Source organism: Bombus huntii, chromosome 10, assembly GCF_024542735.1.
Source record: "Bombus huntii isolate Logan2020A chromosome 10, iyBomHunt1.1, whole genome shotgun sequence".
In the NCBI taxonomy this organism is placed as follows: Eukaryota; Metazoa; Arthropoda; class Insecta; order Hymenoptera; family Apidae; genus Bombus; species Bombus huntii.
The window spans coordinates 305,888-328,813 of NC_066247.1; the positions used below are offsets into that span (position 1 = coordinate 305,888).

At 37.9% G+C, this 22,926-nt stretch overlaps 2 protein-coding genes across 4 annotated transcripts in view; one reads left to right on the forward strand and one right to left on the reverse strand.

Moving 5' to 3' along the window:
* The window catches only part of LOC126870411 (disintegrin and metalloproteinase domain-containing protein 10), an 80,954-nt gene extending 70,008 nt beyond the window's left edge, over positions 1-10,946 (forward strand). Inside the window, exons 4-15 of one of the 3 annotated variants that reach the window (XM_050628091.1) lie at positions 2,440-2,741; positions 3,121-3,267; positions 3,358-3,506; positions 3,580-3,814; positions 3,931-4,105; positions 4,232-4,409; positions 4,525-4,702; positions 4,793-5,026; positions 5,110-5,226; positions 5,313-5,477; positions 5,579-5,711; positions 6,478-10,946. In XM_050628091.1, the coding sequence (XP_050484048.1) occupies positions 2,440-2,741; positions 3,121-3,267; positions 3,358-3,506; positions 3,580-3,814; positions 3,931-4,105; positions 4,232-4,409; positions 4,525-4,702; positions 4,793-5,026; positions 5,110-5,226; positions 5,313-5,477; positions 5,579-5,711; positions 6,478-6,641 (2,177 nt within the window). In that variant the 3' untranslated portion in view covers positions 6,642-10,946. The remainder of the gene's footprint in view (positions 1-2,439; positions 2,742-3,120; positions 3,268-3,357; positions 3,507-3,579; positions 3,815-3,930; positions 4,106-4,231; positions 4,410-4,524; positions 4,703-4,792; positions 5,027-5,109; positions 5,227-5,312; positions 5,478-5,578; positions 5,712-6,477) is intronic. The other 2 variants (XM_050628092.1, XM_050628093.1) reach the window with 2 other exon arrangements.
* LOC126870409 (membrane-associated protein Hem) lies at positions 7,625-15,580 on the reverse strand. The gene is made up of 2 exons (XM_050628090.1): positions 15,470-15,580; positions 7,625-15,393 (listed from the first exon to the last, which is right to left on the reverse strand). The coding sequence occupies exon 2, from the start codon at positions 15,249-15,251 to the stop codon at positions 11,883-11,885; it is 3,369 nt and encodes a 1,122-aa protein (XP_050484047.1). The 5' UTR covers positions 15,252-15,393; positions 15,470-15,580; the 3' UTR covers positions 7,625-11,882.
* Positions 15,581-22,926: the final 7,346 nt, after the last annotated feature.

The following is a 22,926-nucleotide window of genomic DNA, read 5'->3' on the forward strand; positions in this document are numbered from 1 at the left end:
ATCGCCGAGAACACAGCTCAGCCCCGTTCCATTTCTATAGATATACGCGTGCAGATTTCACCCCGGTCTGACCATCTCCAGCGTGTTTACAGCTTTTATGCAAATAACCGGCGCTTAAATAAACAGTTGCCGTTTCGTGTATAATATTTATCGTGCTTCTCGCGTATATTGCGCTTCGCGGACGAGAACACCCGCCATCTTGCCTGTTTCCGTGCGGGATAGACGCGAGTAGCAGTGTGCGTGCCGTTATGAATCTGCAAAATTAAGGACCGGCGAGTTCCCTTGCGCCATTCACTTTCCTTCCCAAGTATCGTTATTAAATTACCGCGCGTTATTACGGCTACAAAGACACGTACCCCTTAAAAATCTTAATACGACCTTTGCCCAAGCTTTTCAGGACCGTCGTTAAATAAATATCGGTACGCTTCGTGCATCGAACGTCCTACAAATTTTTGTACGAAATACTTTTCCGTATCTTTTATATTTTTCATCGTCGTCGATGAGTTTATCTTCGCGATTCGATTATTACTCGCATCGATCAGGTTGTGCGACGCGTCGATGTAAATCACGAGCCAATCTGCCAAGTTTCCTTTGTTAGTCTTTGGCGAAGAGTAAAAGCGAAAGGTCCCCTGTTGGAGATTGGGGAGCGTATAACGCTGATACGAATTAACGCTACCGCGTAGGTGATATCGATAAAGCTGGCCAACATCGTGACATCGAAACGCCAAGTCATTAAAGCTCGTGGCTCACGGTTAACCCGCCGATAAAACCAGCCGCGGCCACTGCAATTATCCTGGATAGCAAGACCAACGATATCAGCCTGTTCTTATTACGCGATACTTGTGCTCTACGATTCGATTGTAAAAGGTAGAAAGAGAATTTGGACGGAGGCACGCAACGGCGATCCTGATCGGTTACCGTTATGCTCGACCATAATATCAGGTATTAACTGGCTACAAATATTGCCGCGCTTTCATCTCTCCGATCACGAGCATCCGTTAGCATCTCGTTAGCAATAGGATTAATACAATGTTATCGATGCAGGGACACTCGAATTTGGTTGCACGAGTTATTATAATCGACTATCGCTTGGATTATAACGGCGTACGCGTTACACGTTGTTTAATTTTATATTGTTCCTAAGAGCAGATTACGATCGGTATCGTTATCGTTAATCGCTTTTTTTTTTTTTTGATAGATCCTTGTCAAATTTGTTGATCTTTTTCGCCCCTGATACGGTTAAAGTGGAATAATCGATACCGTACAAATGATTTACACCTTGAGTTATCAAACGACAAATTACAAATTTTAAGAAAACATTTATTCCTGAAAAATAGAATAACTTTCTAGCTACGTTTTCGAGTTACGTTAGAATTTCGGTAGATACGCGTGATATGTGGACAGTCGTGACCTGCGAGAATCACACGACGAACGCTCTAAACGGCAAAGTAAAGGATCGTCGAAGCTGGGCCTTTAAAGCTAAATTATGAAAATCTCGACTCGTAAAAAACGATAGAATGTCGCGTGTACGCCTCTGCTCGCTCGCCGTTCTGCTAGGTTTGCTCGGCCGGTCGTCTGGTTGGTATGCTACGTCGCGCCACGCCGTGCCGTGTCGGTCGGTGGACGATGAAAGAGGAAGTGTGATTTCACACCCATACGTAGGTGGGTGACCACGTCCTCAAAATAATAGCATCGCCGTTACGGATGATATGACACCCAAGGGGAAGCGGTTAGAGTTTGCCATTACATGGCGCATTATGTCCGTGCATCCGCTTTACAGACACAGCTCCCTGCATTTCGAAATTACGCGAATAATTAAACTGCGCATCGGCGCTTCCGCTGCGACGCGTTATAAACTTCCCTCGCAAGATGAAAACAACGAGACGCGTGCTCGTGTCCGCTTCCATTTCTTACGTTCCTACAGTACCTGTACGTGTGTATCGAATGTTCGAGTTTCGTCGAAATGTCTCGGGGAACAACCCTTCTACGCTTTAACGGATCCAGCTTTTCCCCCGTAGTTACTTTCCATCGAAAGCACGAACGCTGAGAGATTTGAATTGCCTCGAACCCCGCGGACGTTTCGTTAGTAGTATTGTTAGTTCTTGGCAACGACTCTAGTTCAAGACTTTAACGATCCCAAGATTCCATTGCGAATAGTCGGACTATGTTTAATCTTTTGTATCTTTCACGGTCGCATCACGATCAACTTGGACGCGATACGCGTAATCTTTTTTTTTTTTTTTTTTTTTTTTTCCCTGTAGGAAATCTATTCGTGGACGTATAAGTCTTTAGCGTATAATTATCAAACGCTGTATAACGTGGTGAAACAACGAGTTTAAGTATATACGTAGTATGTATCTCCTCATTTCGAAAGTCTGTTCTCTAAAGTATTGATTATCAGCGTAGCGAATAGAATTAACGTTTTACTGTTATTCGTAGGTGAATCCGGCGGTTGTGGTATCACCGATGATGTGGTGGAGTGGATGGACAGAGTTCAAAATTCTGCCATACCGGACGTTTCTCGTCCGGTAAACACGAGTAAAAACGAGAAGATATTCAAGTCTCGGGTGAAACCGTGGAACGGTGATCAAGAATCACCGGGTCACAAATATTCGAGAGAAGCTAACGAACCTAGTCATCGAAGAACACGGAGGGCAACCAGGCCGAAGGAGGATAACAAAAACACTTGTTCTCTTTTTATTCAAACCGATCCGCTCATATGGAGACATATATCGGAACAGGTAAATTTGGAATACACGCGAAACTACGTTTTTTCCTTTAAGTGTATTTTAACGTGGTTTCGATCTTGAAAGGAGAAAGATAATCCGAAGTAGATGGGCCGTCTTTTTTACTATATAGCGAAATAAAATTTACCACGAAAACGTAATAACTCCGAATGCATACAATTGCCCGGTTCTAGTCGCATTCGTACGACTATTTCTTAGCAATGGGAGATGGCGTAATTTCATTTCGCATTTTCTTCTAAACTAGACGTGCCGGCATTCCGGTGTCCTTGGCCCGATAGAACATTTCCATTTCTGCATTTTCTTCGGTCGGACGTTCTTTGCCGTGCCGTTGTAAAAATTACAAAAATATTTGACTTTTCGACTGCACTTTCAGTTACATCATGACGCGGAGAAGACCAGAGAGGAAATACTGTCTCTGATCGCGCACCACGTTACCGCTGTGAATTACATCTATAGAGACACCAGATTTGACGGCAGAATCAAACATAGGAATATTAAATTCGAGGTGCAACGGATAAAGGTGACTACATCATTGGATAATTTCTACGCGCCGCGAATATACCATCTGTCACGCGTTGAACGTTAAATACGATTATTCTGTTCGCGATAGATCGATGACGATACAGCTTGCACGCCCCAACAAACGTATGGCGAGCCAAACCCGTTCTGCATGGAGAACATCGACGTTAGCAACTTTTTAAATTTGCATTCGCTCGGCAACCACGAAGATTTTTGCCTCGCCTATGTGTTCACATATAGGTACGAAAAGAGCCAACTATTTGAAAATATACGTATCAAGAAGATTTATATCACTGGTCTAAATTATTAACAGAGATTTTACTGGCGGCACGCTTGGTCTTGCTTGGGTAGCCTCGGCGTCCGGTGCATCCGGCGGCATTTGCGAAAGATACAAAACATACACGGAAACTGTCGGGGGAATGTATCAATCCACCAAGAGATCTTTGAATACCGGAATCATCACGTTTGTTAATTATAACAGCAGAGTACCACCGAAGGTGTCACAGCTGACATTGGCCCACGAGATAGGACATAATTTCGGATCACCTGTAAGGATTTATAGTGGAACATTGGAGGATTTATCGTTACATTGTTATTGTAATCGTTTGTTTTCGCAGCATTTCGTTTCACCCTAACCCAGCATTTAATCGCGCTTTCTTTGCAGCACGATTTTCCACCGGAATGCAGACCCGGTGGATTGCACGGAAATTATATTATGTTTGCGTCAGCGACGAGCGGCGACCGACCTAATAATAGTAAATTTTCGAAATGCAGTATCGGTAATATCAGCAACGTTTTAGACGCCATCGAAGACAACAAGAAAAGAAATTGTTTCACCGGTATGTGTGCGTGCGTGCATGCTTGCGCGCGCGTATGTGTGTAGTTAAGGAAGTGTTAAGGGATATAAAGTATGCTTATCTGGATCGAAAGGTGAATCTTATTTCATTTAATTCGTTTATACGCAGCTTCTGCTGGTGCATTCTGTGGGAATAAGATCGTCGAAGCCGGAGAAGAATGCGATTGCGGGTACGATGACGACGAATGCGTGGATAAATGTTGCTATCCGAGACAAGTATCGGAATTGGATAAGATAAAAAATGAGACGGCGAAAGGTTGCACCAGAAAGTCCGGAACGCAATGCAGGTACATATGTTTCTCAGTCGGTGTACTCGAAGCTACATTTCGGAAAAAAATTTGCGACACAGAATGCATCGTCCGACTTGCGTAATCGGGAATCTCACGAGTCCCTTTCTTACAGTCCCAGTCAAGGGCCTTGCTGTTCCAGCGAATCGTGCCAGTTCGTTCCTCTCTCTAAAAATGTTCAATGCAAAGCGGAATCGGATTGTAGTTACAATTCGACTTGTAATGGACGATCCTCCGAGTGTCCTCCGCCATTGCCAAGGGCTAACAAAACTAGATGTAACGAGGGAACTCAGGTATAGGAAGCCTTTAAATTTGACGAGATTTTTACGTAGAACGATGCGTATAGATATTTTGGAAATTACGTCCCGAAAATTTGTTCGCAGTTGTGCATCAATGGCGAGTGTACAGGATCGATTTGCCTAGAGTGGAACCTGACCGAGTGCTTTTTGACTAGTAACGTAATTCCAAATATCGATAAACGTAAATTGTGCGAATTAGCTTGTCAAAATGGAACCGATCCATCGACCTGCCGTAGTACTAGCGAATTTGCGCACGTTGTTGGTCTGCCTGAAGGTGGAATTAGCCTCCGGCCTGGATCACCTTGTGATAACTTTCAAGTAAAAACCTAATATTATATATTACTTTATAAATTTACTATTTATGTTTAGAGCTTTTAATAGCGACAGAACGCTCCTTCTAGGGATATTGTGATGTATTTTTGAAGTGTAGAGCGGTTGACGCGGAAGGACCATTAGCCAGACTGAAGAATCTTTTATTCAATAAGGACACGTTACGTACAGTAGCACAATGGATAACTGTAAGTATGAATTTCATCTATACGCTGGAGTCACTTTACATCATGCGAGATTATACCGATATAATATCAAACGTTTTCTATCTTAGGAATTCTGGTGGGCAGTACTATTAATGGGAATAGCCTTTATTATTTTCATGGGTTTGTTCATCAAGTGCTGTGCCGTTCATACTCCTTCGAGTAATCCTAAGAAACCACCAGCGAGACGTATTAGCGATACATTAAGAAGACCGATGAATACTCTGAGAAGAATGGTATGTCGTATATAAGAATAATAAAATATAACGTAAATGATCAAACATAAGTAGTTTTCGCATACTTTAAAATAAAAAATGGCGCAATTATGTTTTTATAGCGACATCCACATGGCGGAGGTGGAGCCGGTCCCAGAAGTATACCTCCTAGACAAAATCAAGGAGGCCATGGTGCTACTCGGGGCCCCTCTCACGGCTATGGAGAGGGTAGAGGTGCCCAATATTATCCCAAAGGTAAATCCACGTGATAATTTCGATCGCTTTTTAATGCAGCTATCGTTGCTCGAGTTTGATCCTAATAAGTGTTGCTCGTTCTAATACGTACCGTATGTTTGTTTATTACCTGGTAAAATATGGATTAAACTCAAGCTAAGAAGCTTGCCGTTATGTATCTGTCCCTGTGTGATCTGCAACTACATCAATGTTTTTTCCTGTTTGCATCTTCCTCGCATTGATTGACGCGCATCACTACCTGATACTATCGTTCTATGACCTACAGAGGTGAGCTGGGGCCTATACTTTATACCCTTGGTAGGAGCAAATTCACGAATAGAATCGCGATAGGAAAATCACGATAGATGGCTACGATGTTCTACGATGAACGAGTCATTTTCCATATCACCATGTCACTGTGAATTCTTGTATTTGCTCCTGGTAGTCTCTCTTTCATAACCATTCGACGAAAGCCATCGGGTAGAACTTTCATTCGATCGTTAATATCAAAGTAAAATTTAGTATCGGTATCTACTCCGCTTACGCATCATTCGTATTAATTTCGATAGTATTTTTGCGAAATATGGCTTTTGTATGATTAGTGGATCTTGCTAGAAGTATTATCTTGCTGGTAATTGAAAAAATTAAGTGCATGATAAATTTTGTCATTTTTTCTAACGAGCCAAGTGGTTGTAGCAATAATGACTAACTTATTATCTCGGTACATTCGTTGTTTAGTTGGCTTCGATATATCTTTTCACGATCGAATACTTTTGTAAACTTTAAGCAGGCTATCGCTCGGTTCCCACAGCTAGTGCGCCACCCAGTAGCAGCGCAGCACCCAACTACGGCCGGTCCAATCATCCAGAACTGTACGCCGGCGCCTATTCGGGCTCCGGGGGAGGGGGGCGGGCCTCAGCCTACGAGATGAGGCATCACAACAAGGTGTGACGACCTTAGAGAACTATCACGGACGAGAGACGGTCTCAACGTTGCACCGTAAATTGTTCTCTTGTTTAATGCCAAACTGTGAAACCAGCCGATTCACTCAACATACGATATCTCTCGTAATCGAGATCGACGGAATCAATGGAAGAATATAGAGCGCGATCGAAAGCATTTGAAAGTTCCGACGACCGCCGATCTACGTTTTTATTTCGTTTCAAGTAACTCGCGCGCGAGGGAACTGGTTCGGAAATTGTAAATTGAACAAGTGTATTATATAATCAATGGTGGTGATATATCGAGACTTCTCGTTTGACATTAAGCTTTTGTCGAGCTGATTTTCATCGGCAAACGTACGAGGACATCGACGTTGCGAAAACAAAACGAACGATGCCGTTGGACGTGATGGTTGGACGTACACTGAGAAATCGTTAAGAGACTAATATTATGCGATTCTCTGTAATTCGTCTTTTAAATGTTTCCTGCTGATTCCTCCGTGTTACCATTAAATATTTTTCGTGTCTCGATCAAAATTACAAGGCTCTCGATAAATCTCTTTGTCCGCGAAATTCTTTGATATCAATGTACAGATCGAAGTCGTGGAAATTTATTTCTGTGGACAACGCTGGATTCGCACAGCAATATTGAGTAATATTGAACGCAACGTATTTTTGTCGTTCGATGTAAAAAACATTTATGGCCAAGATTGCATAGTAGCGTTTATGCCTCGATTTCTCGATGAAGTCGAATTTTTGCGTGTTTTTCGCTCCGGAAAGCATACTTTTATACATACATGGAGACTGTTGGTTAGAAGAAGAAGGGAAGTTCAAAGGGATAACGGAGACGACAATATATATTTGGAATAAGTGTTAGGATGATAACCGTAATTTTTGAAAAGCTCCCATTGAACGTACCTTGTGCCTTTTAACTCTTGTACGCGATTATTATGTACATTGTTCTATTATAGTACTATTTTAAAAGACAGACTCTTTTCTTTTTTTTTTTTTTATTTCAATGTTCTTCCAAATGCATGCTCTTTGTTCAAAGTTAAGCTTTTAATTACTAGTGTTTTTTATACAAATATAGGTAAAGATAATTAATAAGCAATGCCAAAATGTTTAAATATGATTTCCTTTTTAACGCATTTATACATAAGTTATAGCCTATAAGGATATTATTTTATTTAAATCTAAAAGTCTTTGTGATTATACCACCGCTTTCCGCAGCGAAAGAGCGCGTTTACCATTACCAAACTATTGCAGGTCATTCACTTGATCTCTACCATTGTAGTATAATAATTAACGATATGTAATATTCTTATACTAATTTTTATTAGCCAATTGAAACGAGCAAAGTTACGAGAGACTATGAACATGGGAGAAAAGTATCAAGAAACAAATTTTTATAGTTATATTTCATTAACGACCATTCTGCTGAAAATGATATCGAATAATATCGGTTCTATTATAATTATGCTGATTATTAACGATATTATTACTATTAATTATTATTATTATTATTATTATTATTATTATTATTATTATTATTATTATTACTATTATGGCTATTACTATTATTAATTAGTTATCTATTGCAAATGATAATTTATCTTCGCTATCGCGAATGTTATAAGTTGTATTTAAATATGGTTTTTAACTTACAATTATAGAGGGCTGTACCGTAAACGCGGACCAAAGACGAGCCCTCCTTTTGAGATATAGACGTGTTTTAATATACATGGGCTCATTTGTGCACTGCTGCATACTCGTATGCCACACAAACAAAATTCGCACGTGTCCAACGGCGAATCGTACTAAATTGTACGCGATATATACACTTCCTTTCTCGAAACGCCAAAATGTTATACGTGATTGACTGAATTTTTTTACTCGTCCCTCGTCGAACCTTCTTGCGCAAATTTTGTCCAATTGGTTCCATGTGTTTCTATTCGAGGCAATAATCGAATGTGCAGATATTTACTATCACTGTCAATAGCGATATAATAACGATTTATTAATATCGTAACCTAGGGTTTTTCTTTTGTCCAATGTTTTTGATCGAACATCGTTAGGCTTAGCGCAATATTTTCATAAGGAAATGTGTCTCCTATTTCTTCTCGTTCTACATGTGATGAAAAATGTCATTAGATACCGTTCAACGTTACGACAGATAGTTTATACGCTACGAAGACATAGATTTCGTTTAGACGATGATCCAGAAACTTAACGATTTTAAACATAGAGTCGTGCAAGACAGAAGGAACATTAACAGGGATGAAGAGATAAAAGAAGGAGGTGTCCGCCAAATCGCAGGAAATACGAGTTTGCGGATCGTGTGGAAATGTACAATAGTCGCAATGTGATTAAAAAAAATGTGGATCATACGAAAGCTGATGCGAGATACGTGCGAAAGTGGGAAAGAAGAAAAGAGCGAAGGAAAGGTATGGGAAGAGAATGGGCGTGAAAGAATAAAAGAGAGAGTGTTAAACTGTGTACATATATTGATATTATATATACATAAACGATAATTATATAACCATAACAAATGGTAAAGCGAATATAAAAAAATACTTGTTTTTATATCAAATCTGTATTATAGCGAAATATTATCCTGTATTTTGTAATCGGGACGGAAATTTAAGGATGACGAACGAATGCCTGTATGTGCGTGTAATCGAGCCCTTAGGTTTTTAAGGTAATGACTTTTTTAACGACGATCCAACGTGGACCGGACTGGATCGTTTGAGATAGATTATTTAAACAGTTTTGAAGTTTCTTGCATATAGATGCAACAGGATTCCGTTTGGTCCCATTTGTAATCGCTCGTCCGATCGTAACATAAAAGTTAATTATGTTATTTCCAAGTGTTTCATGGCAATCCATGAGTACAACTTACTGCCATTCGTAGTAACGCGTAGCAAAGAAGGTCGAACGACTTTTCAAAGTATAAGCGATAACGCGCTATAAATCTACTTGGGAAAATGTATTCGAATTAACGTGACGTTAACATCATTTTTATCCTATGTATTTATATAATTATCATATATTATGATAATACAAGGAACAACAATTTATTGTTTTTGATACGACTGATTATGAGATTTCCCCAAAAGTCAGGTATCGACTGCCGTTTAATCAGCAATCACGATGCGTAGAGGAGGTATTCGTCTACTCATCCGTAGGTGAATCCATCGGTTTCAATACCGTTCATGATTATTCTTGCTTCCATTTCACTGCCATAAAAACGATTCAAATGACTGAATACAAGATCAAAATAAAAGAAAACGGAAGAGAAATAATGGCATTGTTTCGAAAAGAGAAGCCTAAGACGAGCGTAGAATGGGACCAAGTATTCTAGTGTCTAGTTGACAAAAAACGTTGCTTGCCCGTATCGAGAGAATTATAGCGATTAAAAAGCAAAAGTATGTTTTCATTCATCATTTGTCTCCGAGGAGTCTCTGCTACATATGCTTAAGCTCAATCGTATCTGCGCTGTCTGGATTAAGATCGCGTCCTATCGTTATTATTATTATCATTATTGTTATTATTAATTATCATTATTCGGTAATTGTGCATCTTGCAGCACATTATGTGATAAACAATTTTTGTGGGGCACGAGCAAATTCTTCGATTAAAAGAAAAATTTGAATGTCTGCAAAAAACAGCATCTTTAAAGTAGCTATCTTAATCCAGACGTGTGTCATCGTGACGAAATGCACACTACTTTATCACTTGTACATAATGTTAGTAAGGAAGAAACAAAAAGAAATCGAAGATTATATTTTTTCTATCGATCCAAAAATGTGGTGACCTATCAACATCGTGCATCCGAGATTAATTTCATCTACGTTAAATTTTTCATGTCCGTTCCGATATGATTTTAGCTAAAATAGTACATACATACATACATATGTTGTTTCGTTTCACCAAGAGTTCATACGTTCTACGTGTAGAAAGTATTACTTGTGGATATCACAAAATCACCAAGTTGCCTTTATGTTTTATGTGCCGTAGTGTTTTATTTCATTTTTAATTCATACAAACAGTTTTAAGCTCTGTGTTTTCAATTGATACTTTGATGTAAGTTTTATTAAGCATGATACTGACCAATCGCCTGAACGTTGCTTCAGACCACCACTCTCTCTTTTTCCCAATGTCTAGAACGTGGCGAGTGTTTTAAAGAATACTATAAATAAAAGGAATCTGATTGTAAATCATTTGTGTTATGTTAATGTGATTATAAAAAGAAAAAAAAAGAAAAACAAGAACATTGTAAAGAACTAAATAAAGCATACATTTTACATTTATATAATTGTACTTTCTACCATATCCTCCGTCACTGTCATATTCATTGACGATAAACAATACAATAATTTAGGAAATCTGAATTTTCAACGTAAATTGTATGTGTGAGCGACGATGTTTATCGATTAAAAAATTATCAAGAAAATCGGAAATTTTCTTTGACAAATGAAAAGAACGATATTAGAGAGACAAAAAAGATGTATATCTTTGATTTGCAAGACTAAGTAATTTCATTAATACTTCAAGTTCTATAAATTAGTGCAGTATAATTTACAGTATTTTTAAAATATTCAAGTTTATTTCCTAGCTATTCGCTATTATAAAATAACCACATAAAAACAAAAGGGTTTCGTAATATACATATAAATACAATTTGTAGATACTTTTATTTATTTTATAAACTATTGTAAAAGTTACAATATTGTACATTAGAAAATGTAGATTGAACGTCTCTAACGTGTCTATTTTACGATACGTGTATATTTCGATTCATAGACAGATAGCATTTTATAATTCACCTGTAATACAAAACATTCCTTACATACAGATGACGTATAATAGAATACTGAAAAGATGTAGTATCGTTTGTCAGCGAATATTCTAAGCCAGGTATCAAATATGAAAGTGATGGTGTTGCCCTATACGAAATGCATTGTTTTAAATAAATTAATGCAAATTTGTCTTTTCGGACATTTTAAATACATTTCCAAAGAAACATATCGAATTCGATATATTTGGAGAATTCGATTCGATTTAAAGCAGTATAAACAAAATATTACTAACTATATCTTTTATAAATAGAATATTTTGCCACGTTCGTCGCTTCTTCTTTCCGTTTTTAAACGGAGTCGATGAAAATGCTTTTGATTCCATGTTTAATGTAATGGACGTAAAAAAAATGACCCTGAGTGGCAAGCTGAAAACACATTCTTTATCGATGACTTTATGGCTGCGAATGTTCGAGCTTGTATACATCGTGATATGCGTTACGTATTAGTGCATATGGGAAGCAGCTTTCCAACAGATCCATCGTTAAAAATGGTGATTCTTGAACTATCTGGTCCAACAAAAGGTACACCGATTCCCTATTTTTAATCGCCTCTTTGTCTGCTTCTTGGCCTAGTCTGAGCAAACTGGATGATGCCAACGCAAGGAATTCCTTCATTCGATCTTCTATGTCATTTTGTCCACAGATGGTAAATAATGCACCAAAAATATTATTTATCGCAGTTGCCATGCAATGTATGTTGTTAGAATGACCCTCTAGGGACGCCCGATAAAAGGAATTCTCATTTCGAGCTAATTTCGGAATAGAAACGGCGACGAAAACCATTAACAAACATACGAGCAAATGTTCGTCTTCGTCTACTTCGGATTTTTGGCTTCTTAATGCTGCTGTTAATGTTGGATCAACTTTGCAAGTTAAACCAGCGGCTGAAGTCATTTCGGAAACAACACGCATGGGATCACCAGATGGTAAATGATGTCGGAAATCTAGAATCGAACTTAAAAGAAACGGTATACGTTCTTCCAAGACATCAACCAATGCGGATTGGGCTAATTGTCTGAAACTTAGAATCACGCCTATAATTGTTACTCGTTGCAGCACATTATCTACCTGCTGCAACCTTTTAAATTGTTCTTTCATTACTTCTGGTTTATCAAAATTCGTTCGCAAAGCAATAAGAACATCTTTATTGCCAGCAACTAATTTCTTTAGCTGTTGCACTTGACTAGCTATGTGCCACATCAAATTTTCATTCAACATCTTCATACCATATGGTCCAATTAGTTCAGCTAATGCTCTCAATTCATTGATATCAGAAAATTCCTCTGCGTTAAAAGGTATTGCTCCCTCTACGGATAAACTAACGAATGCTCTTTGATTGCTAGAATAACAAATATTTCCGGCGCTAACTCGCCTTAATAAAACATCAGAATACCATTGCGTGTATAAAGCAGCGATAGTTTTATCACCATGGCTATCTAATTCTTGAGTTTGTTGAAGAAGTGCGTTATTAAATACACGTGTAATATCTATATGCACATAGTTTTCAACCGTCTGAAGAACATTCATGTAAGATCTAACGCTCACAAATAATTCTGATGGTTTAGCTATTTCACTAGTATCTGAATTGTACATTACCATACCAACAAGTGCTCTGGCAAATCTTGATTCTAAATGTTGATGCAAGTATTCTCTTGGCGCGAATGTATATTCCCATACATTGATAGTAGGGCAGTAATTAATGGCATAGCATAACTCTGTTAATGCCATGTGAAGTTTATCCATCGTGGTAAGTTCTTCTCTGGTTTTTCTGTAACTCTCTATACCCGGTTTATGAATTTCATACATATTCTTCTTATTTTTATCTTTTTTCTTACGATTTACAACCTGAGAGATTAATAATGCACAGTGTTTTGGCAATAATTTATCGCTCATGTTACACTGCTCATCACAGATAGTCGTAATAATATTTTTAGCTTCTTTGGCCATTTCGTCTAAAAACATATTAACGACGGATAAACTTCGTTCTCGAATATGATGACGCTCTTCTGGACACAGTTCGTGCGTACAACTTTGAAAATGACTACATATTAAAGGAAATGCAACGATATATCTATTTTGAGCAGGAAATTCTAAACACATGTGAAATTGATCTTCAAATACTTTGCTGTAGAAACAGAAGATGGATAAATCGGATGTTTCAACTAGCATTTCATCCAAATTATCCACCATCTTAGTATGAAATATTACAGTATCCATAAAAGATGCTAACTCTCTATTATCGGCTAAATTCATGTTGCATTTTGCGATAGACATATATGCCTGCAATCTGAACCAATCCAATCGGAATGCACGAAAATCAAACAGTTCGTTATCTTCCACTTGTTTGACTGTTAGACTAGCTATCTTTGAACACATATCACTAAGAATCGCTCCTTCATCTTCTGGACAAACTGGAAGGTTTTGTATCATTTGATCTAAAGCAGGTGCATCAAATCCAGACAAAAATTGCACGTAATACCTTTGAAGTACTTGGGAATATTTCTTCACTAATGCTCTTAATTCTTCGCAGTGGAACAGTAATTCTGGCAATTGACGATCCACTAGGTCCTCGCCTCCCCTTCCTTTACCTTTTCCTTGTGTCGGAGGATTAACGCCATGTCGCAAAAGCCATAAAATTTCATCCCTCGCATGAGAGAGTCCCATCAAAACTAAGAGCGCTTTTGGTCCTAAGAGACCAGGTTGGTCGGTTAAAATTAAGCCCAGCTCTTTCAGTGCTGTTCTTAAGAATTTTCTTCTTTCCCTGTGTCTGTAACCAGCCTTTTGCACCGCTTGACTATAACATTCTTTCACTTCCGATACCCGTTTACTATACCCTTTTATACTTTCAAAAAATGTTTGTATGTATTGATGTATATAAATAACTTCATCTCTGAACAAGGCTAACACCCAACCAGATTCTAAAGCCGTGGTCCATAATTTACCGGGCTGTTCCTGATTTAAGAACGAATGACACAATGTGAAACCTAAAATAACCCATCTTTCTATTCTATCTAAGCTCAAAGTTTCGCAAGACATAGTGTCTGTTGCTGCTGCTTTAAGTATTTGTCCAGGACTTCCAACAAGGCTGAGCTTTTGATCTGCTCTCCATGTATCCGCGGATAAATTTCTCTCAGGATAAATAGGCCACAATGAGGTGAGAGCAGTTTTTAATAATTTAGAATGAGGAACAAATTCTTCTGAAAGTTTTTTTAATGGAGCGTCATAATCCATAATCATTTGACCCAAGCGAGGAAAGCTAGGATCAGATTGACTGTGTACCATTTCATGAGCTGCGTTAAATAAACCTAATACCGCTTTGCGATCTTCCACTTGCGATAAAAGAATCATTAAACTGACGTATGTAACAACAAGATCCAAATAACCTTTTGTTAAGTCAAAATTTATTGTTATGTCCATATGAACACCACAAGCATCCATTGTAGTTAGAAGCTCGCAAACATTGTCTTTGAAGTCAAGCAAATCAACAAAGGTATAATAATATAGAGATAAAGATTTAATAATCTCATTGCGAAGATTCGTAATAGTTTGCAAACTCTTAACATCGATATTAGGAAACTTTCTGACGATCGTCTTGATAGAAGATTCCAAACTTTTATCCGAAAGAAATCCAGGCTTTGATTTGGCATCACCGCATGCCTTTTTTATGTTATAAATGCGAGTTAACATCCCAATACCTCTGTCATTTAAAATAGTTAGCTTCTCAGCTAACTTTTGTTGACTAGGTACAATAGGTCGTGCCATGATTGTATTATATTACTTTTTACAAAATCAACATAACTCATTCACCTCTTTTCACTTCTTTGGTTTTAAGTGACAGGAGACCCCACCCCTGGGGACAATTTACTTTTACCGAATACGGCCAAACTAGAGAGATTTTCTTCTCCTACAAAAAAATTTAGATATTTATCGTGTTTGTTTAAAAAAAAAAAGTAATATTTAATGTTGAAAGCATATCTTACCTTTCTTGCTGTTACATGTTTAATACGAATCGATGACACCATAAAACGAAATTTCTGTGTACGTCGCGTATTAAGTGAAGTATCGCTGTTTCAGTGAACAGTGTAGCCAACAGCTGCTATGTTACCAGTATTCCAAACGAAACAAATGTTACCAAACTATTGTTAAATTTTAAAATATTAACGAAACAATAAACGTTCTTAAAGCTAAATTTCCTTATTCATCGGCGTGTGTGTGTGTATGGCGAAGAAGATTATGACAATTAGTAATTATGTAAAACATGTAAGTAAAAAGAAGGATATTTAAAAAAATACGTACAAATAATCACTATTTAATGGACATAATTTTCGGAAAGATGTTTGTAATTCTATATTACCTGTAGCGCACTCTTTCTATGTTAGTTAAGAAATATACGTTACGTTACGATATATTTTTTCAAAAGATAAATTGATGGCCAAATGAATAGGTAAGAACACATTTTGCATAGAGTTATTTATAAAAATATACGATCAAAACATAATACTTAAACAATTTAAAAGAAAAAGATATATCGGTATAACTGAGGTATAATTAAATAAATTACAAACGATAATAATATGTACACTGTTGTATTTGTATAAAACAAATCGTAAGAAATTAATTGGAATTGTTTTATTTGCAGTAACAATATGCAGTATATTACAATATTATACATTTATGAAAGCACATACAAGATGTTCTGCATATCATTGACTAATTGTAAGTACAAGATGATAAGGTCTGACATTCAATGCTTTTTCGTTTTGTGGATCACCTGACTGACACTCTTACTTATATTTTTCGGCAGTTCTTGTATAATAAATGAACTTTCAAGATGCAATTTGACATTTTTCATTGTTTAATTTTTGTTCTTTTTATACATCTATTTCAATGTTTTGGTCTTCTTTTGTGCAGATTATTGTTTGATTGCGAGGGGAACTTCGAAGTATAAGAACGCTAGAGTGACGCCGTGAAACCCAGGAAGACGTCACGATGATTGACGATGAATCTGAAAGCTTTTCATGGAGATTTGGTAACATTTGATTTATTTTAATAAAGGCAAACGTATTTATACGTTTCCTATACATGTAATCGCCATTGGGCTTCGTTTCCAAGATACATATCCGTAAAAGATTGTCCAACGGTACCACTACAGTGAATTTTGCCTATAATTGTGCATCCGTGACAGTGCACGCGTTAGTTTAGTTGTCGGCCACCTTATAGCACGGTGGCTGGATAAAAAGACAAGAATTAGATTGAGGTTATAGACAGAATTCAAATTTTGTGCTTCACTTAATTACATTCCATGAATTTTACATTAATTATTAACAATTAAAACACAGAATCTGATCGAAAATTCGACGAATTTAAACTTTTCATTCTCTTGAATTAAACGTCATCATTAATTAAAATCTTATATTTAATAGAGATCAATCTTTCATTATTTCAAACTTTCCAAATAATTAACACTCTTCGTCTTTAGGAAAAAAGTTATTTTTTATGCTTTGTTACAGATTTCTTTCAACCTTCTTCCATGAAATTTGACGATTGCTATTTGATCGATAACTTCCCTTGGATCATAACAATATCGATGACAACGTTCTTTGCATCTAATCGTGAGTCGAATGCATTTTTGTATAATAAGCATGTACCATTGTTAGTATATACATACGTGCGTATATTCTTATATGTGGTAAAATGTCTTTTAATTATTTAAAACTTATTTAATTGCGTAATTTTTCATTTTATACAATTTTTAAACTAAATTTTTACATTCTTTGAGTTATTTAATGAAGTTTATAACGGAGTTAAATACACGCGTTTCTTTTTGTAATTCTTGTCCAATAATAACGCGAAAATAACGTTACAAACAGTAAAGATGTTACGACATACAAGATGTTTCACGGTTTTTGGTATTAACATCTTGTACAAAATGAATAAAACTGCGAATATCTATACGAATTCATATTTCTATGAACATAATTAAAGAAGTAGAATCTAAATAGAGATATTTTACGTATAAAATGCATTTTGTAAAAAATTTCGTATCATGAATTGACACAATATTTACATTTAAGTTCTTAGTTTATCTTTCTTTTTGCACGTGTTACGTGTTTGTATTTATTTACCAGGTAACTAACTATATCTACATATATATATATATATACATATATGTGTCACTGCGTTGAGGTTACATTCAGCGCACGTACTTACGCGATAAAACCATTGACATTTGAAACATATTTATAATCGATAAACCTGATAGTTGTAAAGAAATATGGATATCAGTGACGCGCAGAGAAAAAAGCATTCCGCCGCAGATATATGATAATGGGTATAATCCTTCGATATCTTATCCTTTATGGATGTTATTCATTTATAAGCGCTTTTGGATCACGTTCAATTCCCGCTACACCCCGCTATTCTTCGGCGAAGCCAATGTTGCCGGCACCCTTCGATGTAGAACCATTGGCTTGACTTTACTTCTTTCCCATTTTTCATTAACACAATCAAGCTGGTCGAACGCTAGGAAACAATGGTTCCTTGGCGGTCCCTCGTGTGGACGGTTTTCCACGTCGAAAAAACCTATAAATTATTAAGGGAGACGATTGCGATTTGCGTTTATTCACTCTCTTCGTGTACTTTTGGAAGACCATGACGCATGATCGTTACGTTTGTGCACTTGATCATTGATCTTCGACATTTTCGATCGCTTTTTAATCCTCCTATAGACACAATTCATTGATTTTCTTTGATCGTTTGGATTATCTTTCGTCTTATTTTTCGCTAATGGTATATTTTTAACGAACGTTTTTCGTTCGTGGTTAGTCGCACAAAATTTTGCTGTTATTCGAAACCCGTACTCTATCTGCTCCATTTGTAGTCCATAGTATTTGTATTTCATCAAAAGAATTTTATTGCTATGCGATCAAGGATTTCGAGACTACGTAAAAGTACATTCACGTGTCTTTAATCGATAACCTTTCATTATGATGTAATAACAATGTTTTATTACTATAGTTAATTCTGGCAAAGACGTCCGGTAGCAACGCATCGGAAACAAGAGGTGGTGGGCGAGGGTAATCGAGGCGGCTTTAATTATCCCGTGGCCTCCTAACGTGCAATTAATTCCGAATGCGGTTTAGTTTAGCGAACGAAGAGCAAACAATGTATTAACCCCCCCCCCCCCCCCCTCCCTCAAGACTGCCTAAATGTAGCCGGTTATGTCGAATCGGAGAAGAGGGAGGAATTGAAGACGGTGAGAGGTTAGGCCACTTTGCGCAAATAGCATGGATCCTACAGTTAGTGCATACTTCCCATACCCCTATTCCTGCCCTTACCCCGTTATCCCTTCGCCAATTCGCGCTCTTTGCATCACCTACGCCTATATTCTATCGCCCCTGAACGTGGAGTTAATGCTCTGTGAATTTGTGATTGCCTCTAATGCAAATCCAAGGTTTTAGCGGCAGTGTACCCGAACTTGCTAAAGAGCATATTTCGAGAAATCAACGAATCTCTTTCTTCTCTTTTCCGTTTAAAAATTCTACCTCTCTAATTGTAAGTACATGTAATTATCACGCTTTCAAGTTACAACTGTACCATGTTTACTTCACTATACCAGAATTTCTTTTACTCCGTTTCCTTGAGATATTTTAGTGTAAAAATATTAGTGTTGGCAGATAGAAACGTCGGTAAAATAATTTTGAACAAAGTTGTATATTAATTGACGTGGAAATCGTTTTATAAATGAGACGGAACAATCGCCACGTTTCTTTATTCTACGGTGTAGTAGGACGTGTAAGGTGCCAAAGAAATACTCGGCGTTTTGTTTAACAATACGTTTATTAAGTTGCTTAACGGCTTCGTTACAAGTTTCGAGTCGCGACTCGTGCGGACGACAATTTATTCACGACTCTTGTTTACGACTGCTCAATCACGACTCTCGATTTCAACTACTCGATCACACTTCTCGGTCACCACTGATCTCTTAATCCCTTTCGTTTCTTTTTGTGCCCACTCGATGTTCCCACTATGCACGCGTTCGTTAGGCGTCCGCGACCACGCTGGTCACGTACGCTTTCTCCCGAGTATTCGGCGGAAGGACCGTAGGGATATCGATGGCTTATTAGGCCTGTCGGCAATTACGCTTCGTCGCGGTCTTGCTTATGTTTCGTCGGTCTCTCGTAAACATTCTGTCAACGGTGGTATACTATGTACCGACGAAACCATTGGAAAGTTCTTTGCTGTCGGGTACTGCTACAACTCCCTTCTTTTTTTTTTTTCGTGTTCTTACAGTCTTATGATTGCTTCCGATAGAAATCCTGAATCTTACCACGAGTGTATTTAAGCTTCTCGAAGCTAGGTTTTCGATAAGTGAATACGTTTAACTGACCAAGATTAAATACTTCCACTTTCCATTTGTGTCGTAATCCGTTATTCTCGACGCTTTCCAGCAGTGATATTAGGATGCAGTGTCAAGAATCGTAACGTGGTGCGCATATCCATAGGATACGTATTTTTTTATACCTAGTATATTCGATACTTTTTCACGATTGTCGAAGGTTCTTCTCGTTGACGTTACTCTCTCATGAGAGCCGAATCCCCACCGTGGATGTTTGTTCGGGGTGAAGTTTCACTGAAATGATCATTTCGGAAGACGTTGACAGAGAATAGAATGGTCAACGCGGAGAGCAAGACGAAGAGTCGAGTGAACACGATGTGCATAAACGGTGAGAGAAATGGCGTTCAAGTGAAACGCTGAGGAAGGAGTAGGGGGAAGAAGAAGGAGAAAAAGAGAGGAATGTACGATGGTGAAGATACAGCGTGCAAGAGTAAGAGAAAGTAAGAAGGAAGAAAGGGAGGGAGAAAGAGAGGAGAGGAGTTCGCGCGAAGCGAATGACTGCGATTCGTCCAATTATCGGTTGGCACCAAAAGTGCTGGGTCTGGCTCGCCTGCCAAATGGGAAATAGCCGGCGAACTGCAGAGGGAAGCTATAGCCGAAGCTGGGACTATGGTCCTACGAACTCTGTGTGTGGAACCTCCAGCCTGTACCTTCTACTCTCTCTCTCTCTCTCTCTCTGGCTACGATATGAACTGGCAGAGTATAGAGGCTGCCCGTACCATGTAAACGGCAATCACCAAAACATAATTTCACCTTCTACGATTCGCTAGTCTTCCCTTCTTCCGGTATCTTCTCTCCTATGAACTCTGAACTTGGTTTAGAATCGGTAACGACCAGTCTATCGTGATTAGAACTTAAATCGTTCTGTGTTAATGTTTCGTTGTTTGTTGCGCAGCAGCTAGAACGTATCGTGATCTTGGGACAATCTGTTATGCGATAATATGTTATATTTTAATCTGCGTAGCTCCGTATAGTTAATTCCAACAGATTAGGTCTTGTTTCATTGGACGCAACGCGACGCGGCGGTACAATTGGTTTTCGTATGTTCACTCGAAATTGTTTCTCTATAAATTCCAAGTACTAATAATAAGTTTCATTACAGTTTGTTTATTTATCTTAGGTTTCGAGAAATTGGTTTTTAGGAAATGGCAACAAATGACCATCGGATCGGTCGTTATCTTTTCCTCTTTTTCTTTTCTTTTTTAACGAAGTTGTGGTTTTTAAGAAAATTATTTTACACATTTTGTTTCTTCGTAAAGGAAGATCTGTCCACCGGTACTCGCTGAATACCATGCTGATGTACTTTATGAAAATTACTGATGTAATTTTAGGAAAGCGTATTGTTAGAATGGTAATGTTTCAGTGTAAAGGGATGGGAATGAACGTGCAAATGATACGAGGTAAAATTAAGTGTTCTCGTTCGTGGATATACGCACCTGGTAATCAGACTTTTAATTTTAAAGTTAATTATACGTAAATTAATTTACATATGTTTGTATGCGTAGTGCGTCTGCGTTTGGTAAATAATGTCCGTGAAAATCCTGCTTCAAAATTTAAATGCCTTTAAGCTGAATACGTTTACGTTATGCACATACACACACGTGCATATACAGGCGCGCGCACGCGTTTTATTTCCTACAGATTTTAATTTTCAGTTTGTCGTCTTGTTTTAGTAGATGTAATTACGCACAGTTGCGGGAATCTTTATTCGTTTTGATAATCGTGCTTGAAAAATCTTGACATTCCACACGATTCGTTTATCTAGTATTTTTTTTTAGGAGATCGTAGAACTTTTTGCCGGTCGCCGACTTTTTTTGTATCCTTTGTGACATAACGCGGACTGAGACAGGTAAATGACGTCATTAGCAAAGTTAAAGCGCTGACGCGTTGAGAATAACCCCAACCGTTGACCCACAATTTCCTCGTCCAGTTTCTTCACCCTTCAAGATCGATGCGTCGATTTCCGATACCCCGTACCAGCACCATGAAGTTGAACGGAACTCTGCTAGCCTTTCTACACGACAAAGGACTCAAAGGAACCTTGATTATACGCTATATTTCAATTATTTTTCAAAGAGCTCTTGTGCCGTGCACCAAAAAATGTCGCTTTAACTTTGGAACGCTAACGTTTTATAATTTGTGTGATCTATCCAGCGAAAAAGTCCGTTGCCATTCACCATTTCCAACCACATCGTATGCATCGTATATTTCGATATTTCAAACGGTTTATTATTCATTCTTTTCGGTGTACTGGATATTCTATTGCGAATTGCCGATGTATCGTATGTAAGTCGGTGAAAACTAAATCCGTGATCGCTTATATTCTCATGGGAATCATCGAGAGTTAAGAGTTTGTGCCCGTGCCTGTGTGCGATACAGTAACGAGAATCACGCAACGTTTCCATTCGCGTTAACCGTTCTGCAAGAAAATATTGTCTTGCATTTGTGAAATCCGGTTATAATGTAGGGCTTGGTATCAATTTGTCGATTCTTGGTTAAGCAAGACAATCATCTTGTATAATTTAATGAGGTGATCCGCAGTTATGTCCCTATATGATTCGGAGCTGCGTGAAATGGTCGGTACTCCTGTATAGACTGGGAATGGTAATTGGTGAGGTAGGTATGCAGATACACACCACATGTATTCTGGATAGAAGGGCGCGACACTAATATACTCACACGTGTTAGCGATCGTGTTCCCAGGATTTGATTGTCCGTGTTGCCTAGAGAATTATCGAGTTCGCCGGATTCTGCTGTAGCATTTACAAGCGGAAGTGCGCGCTACGATTCAGAAACATCGACTCATTGTCTAACATAGGAGCTGGGTCGCGTATGATCATTTCCTATCGGTTATACGATGCGTTTGGTTTCATCGAATTAATCGGTTAAATTGCATTTATATAATCGAAGAATTATGGTCGTCACAAATAACAAAGCAGTGGTAATAACGAAAGACGAGAAGATGGAGATATTTTTTCATCGTTAATGTGTTTCGACGAACGAAAATGAATCGAAATAGCGGTATACAATTGAACGTAA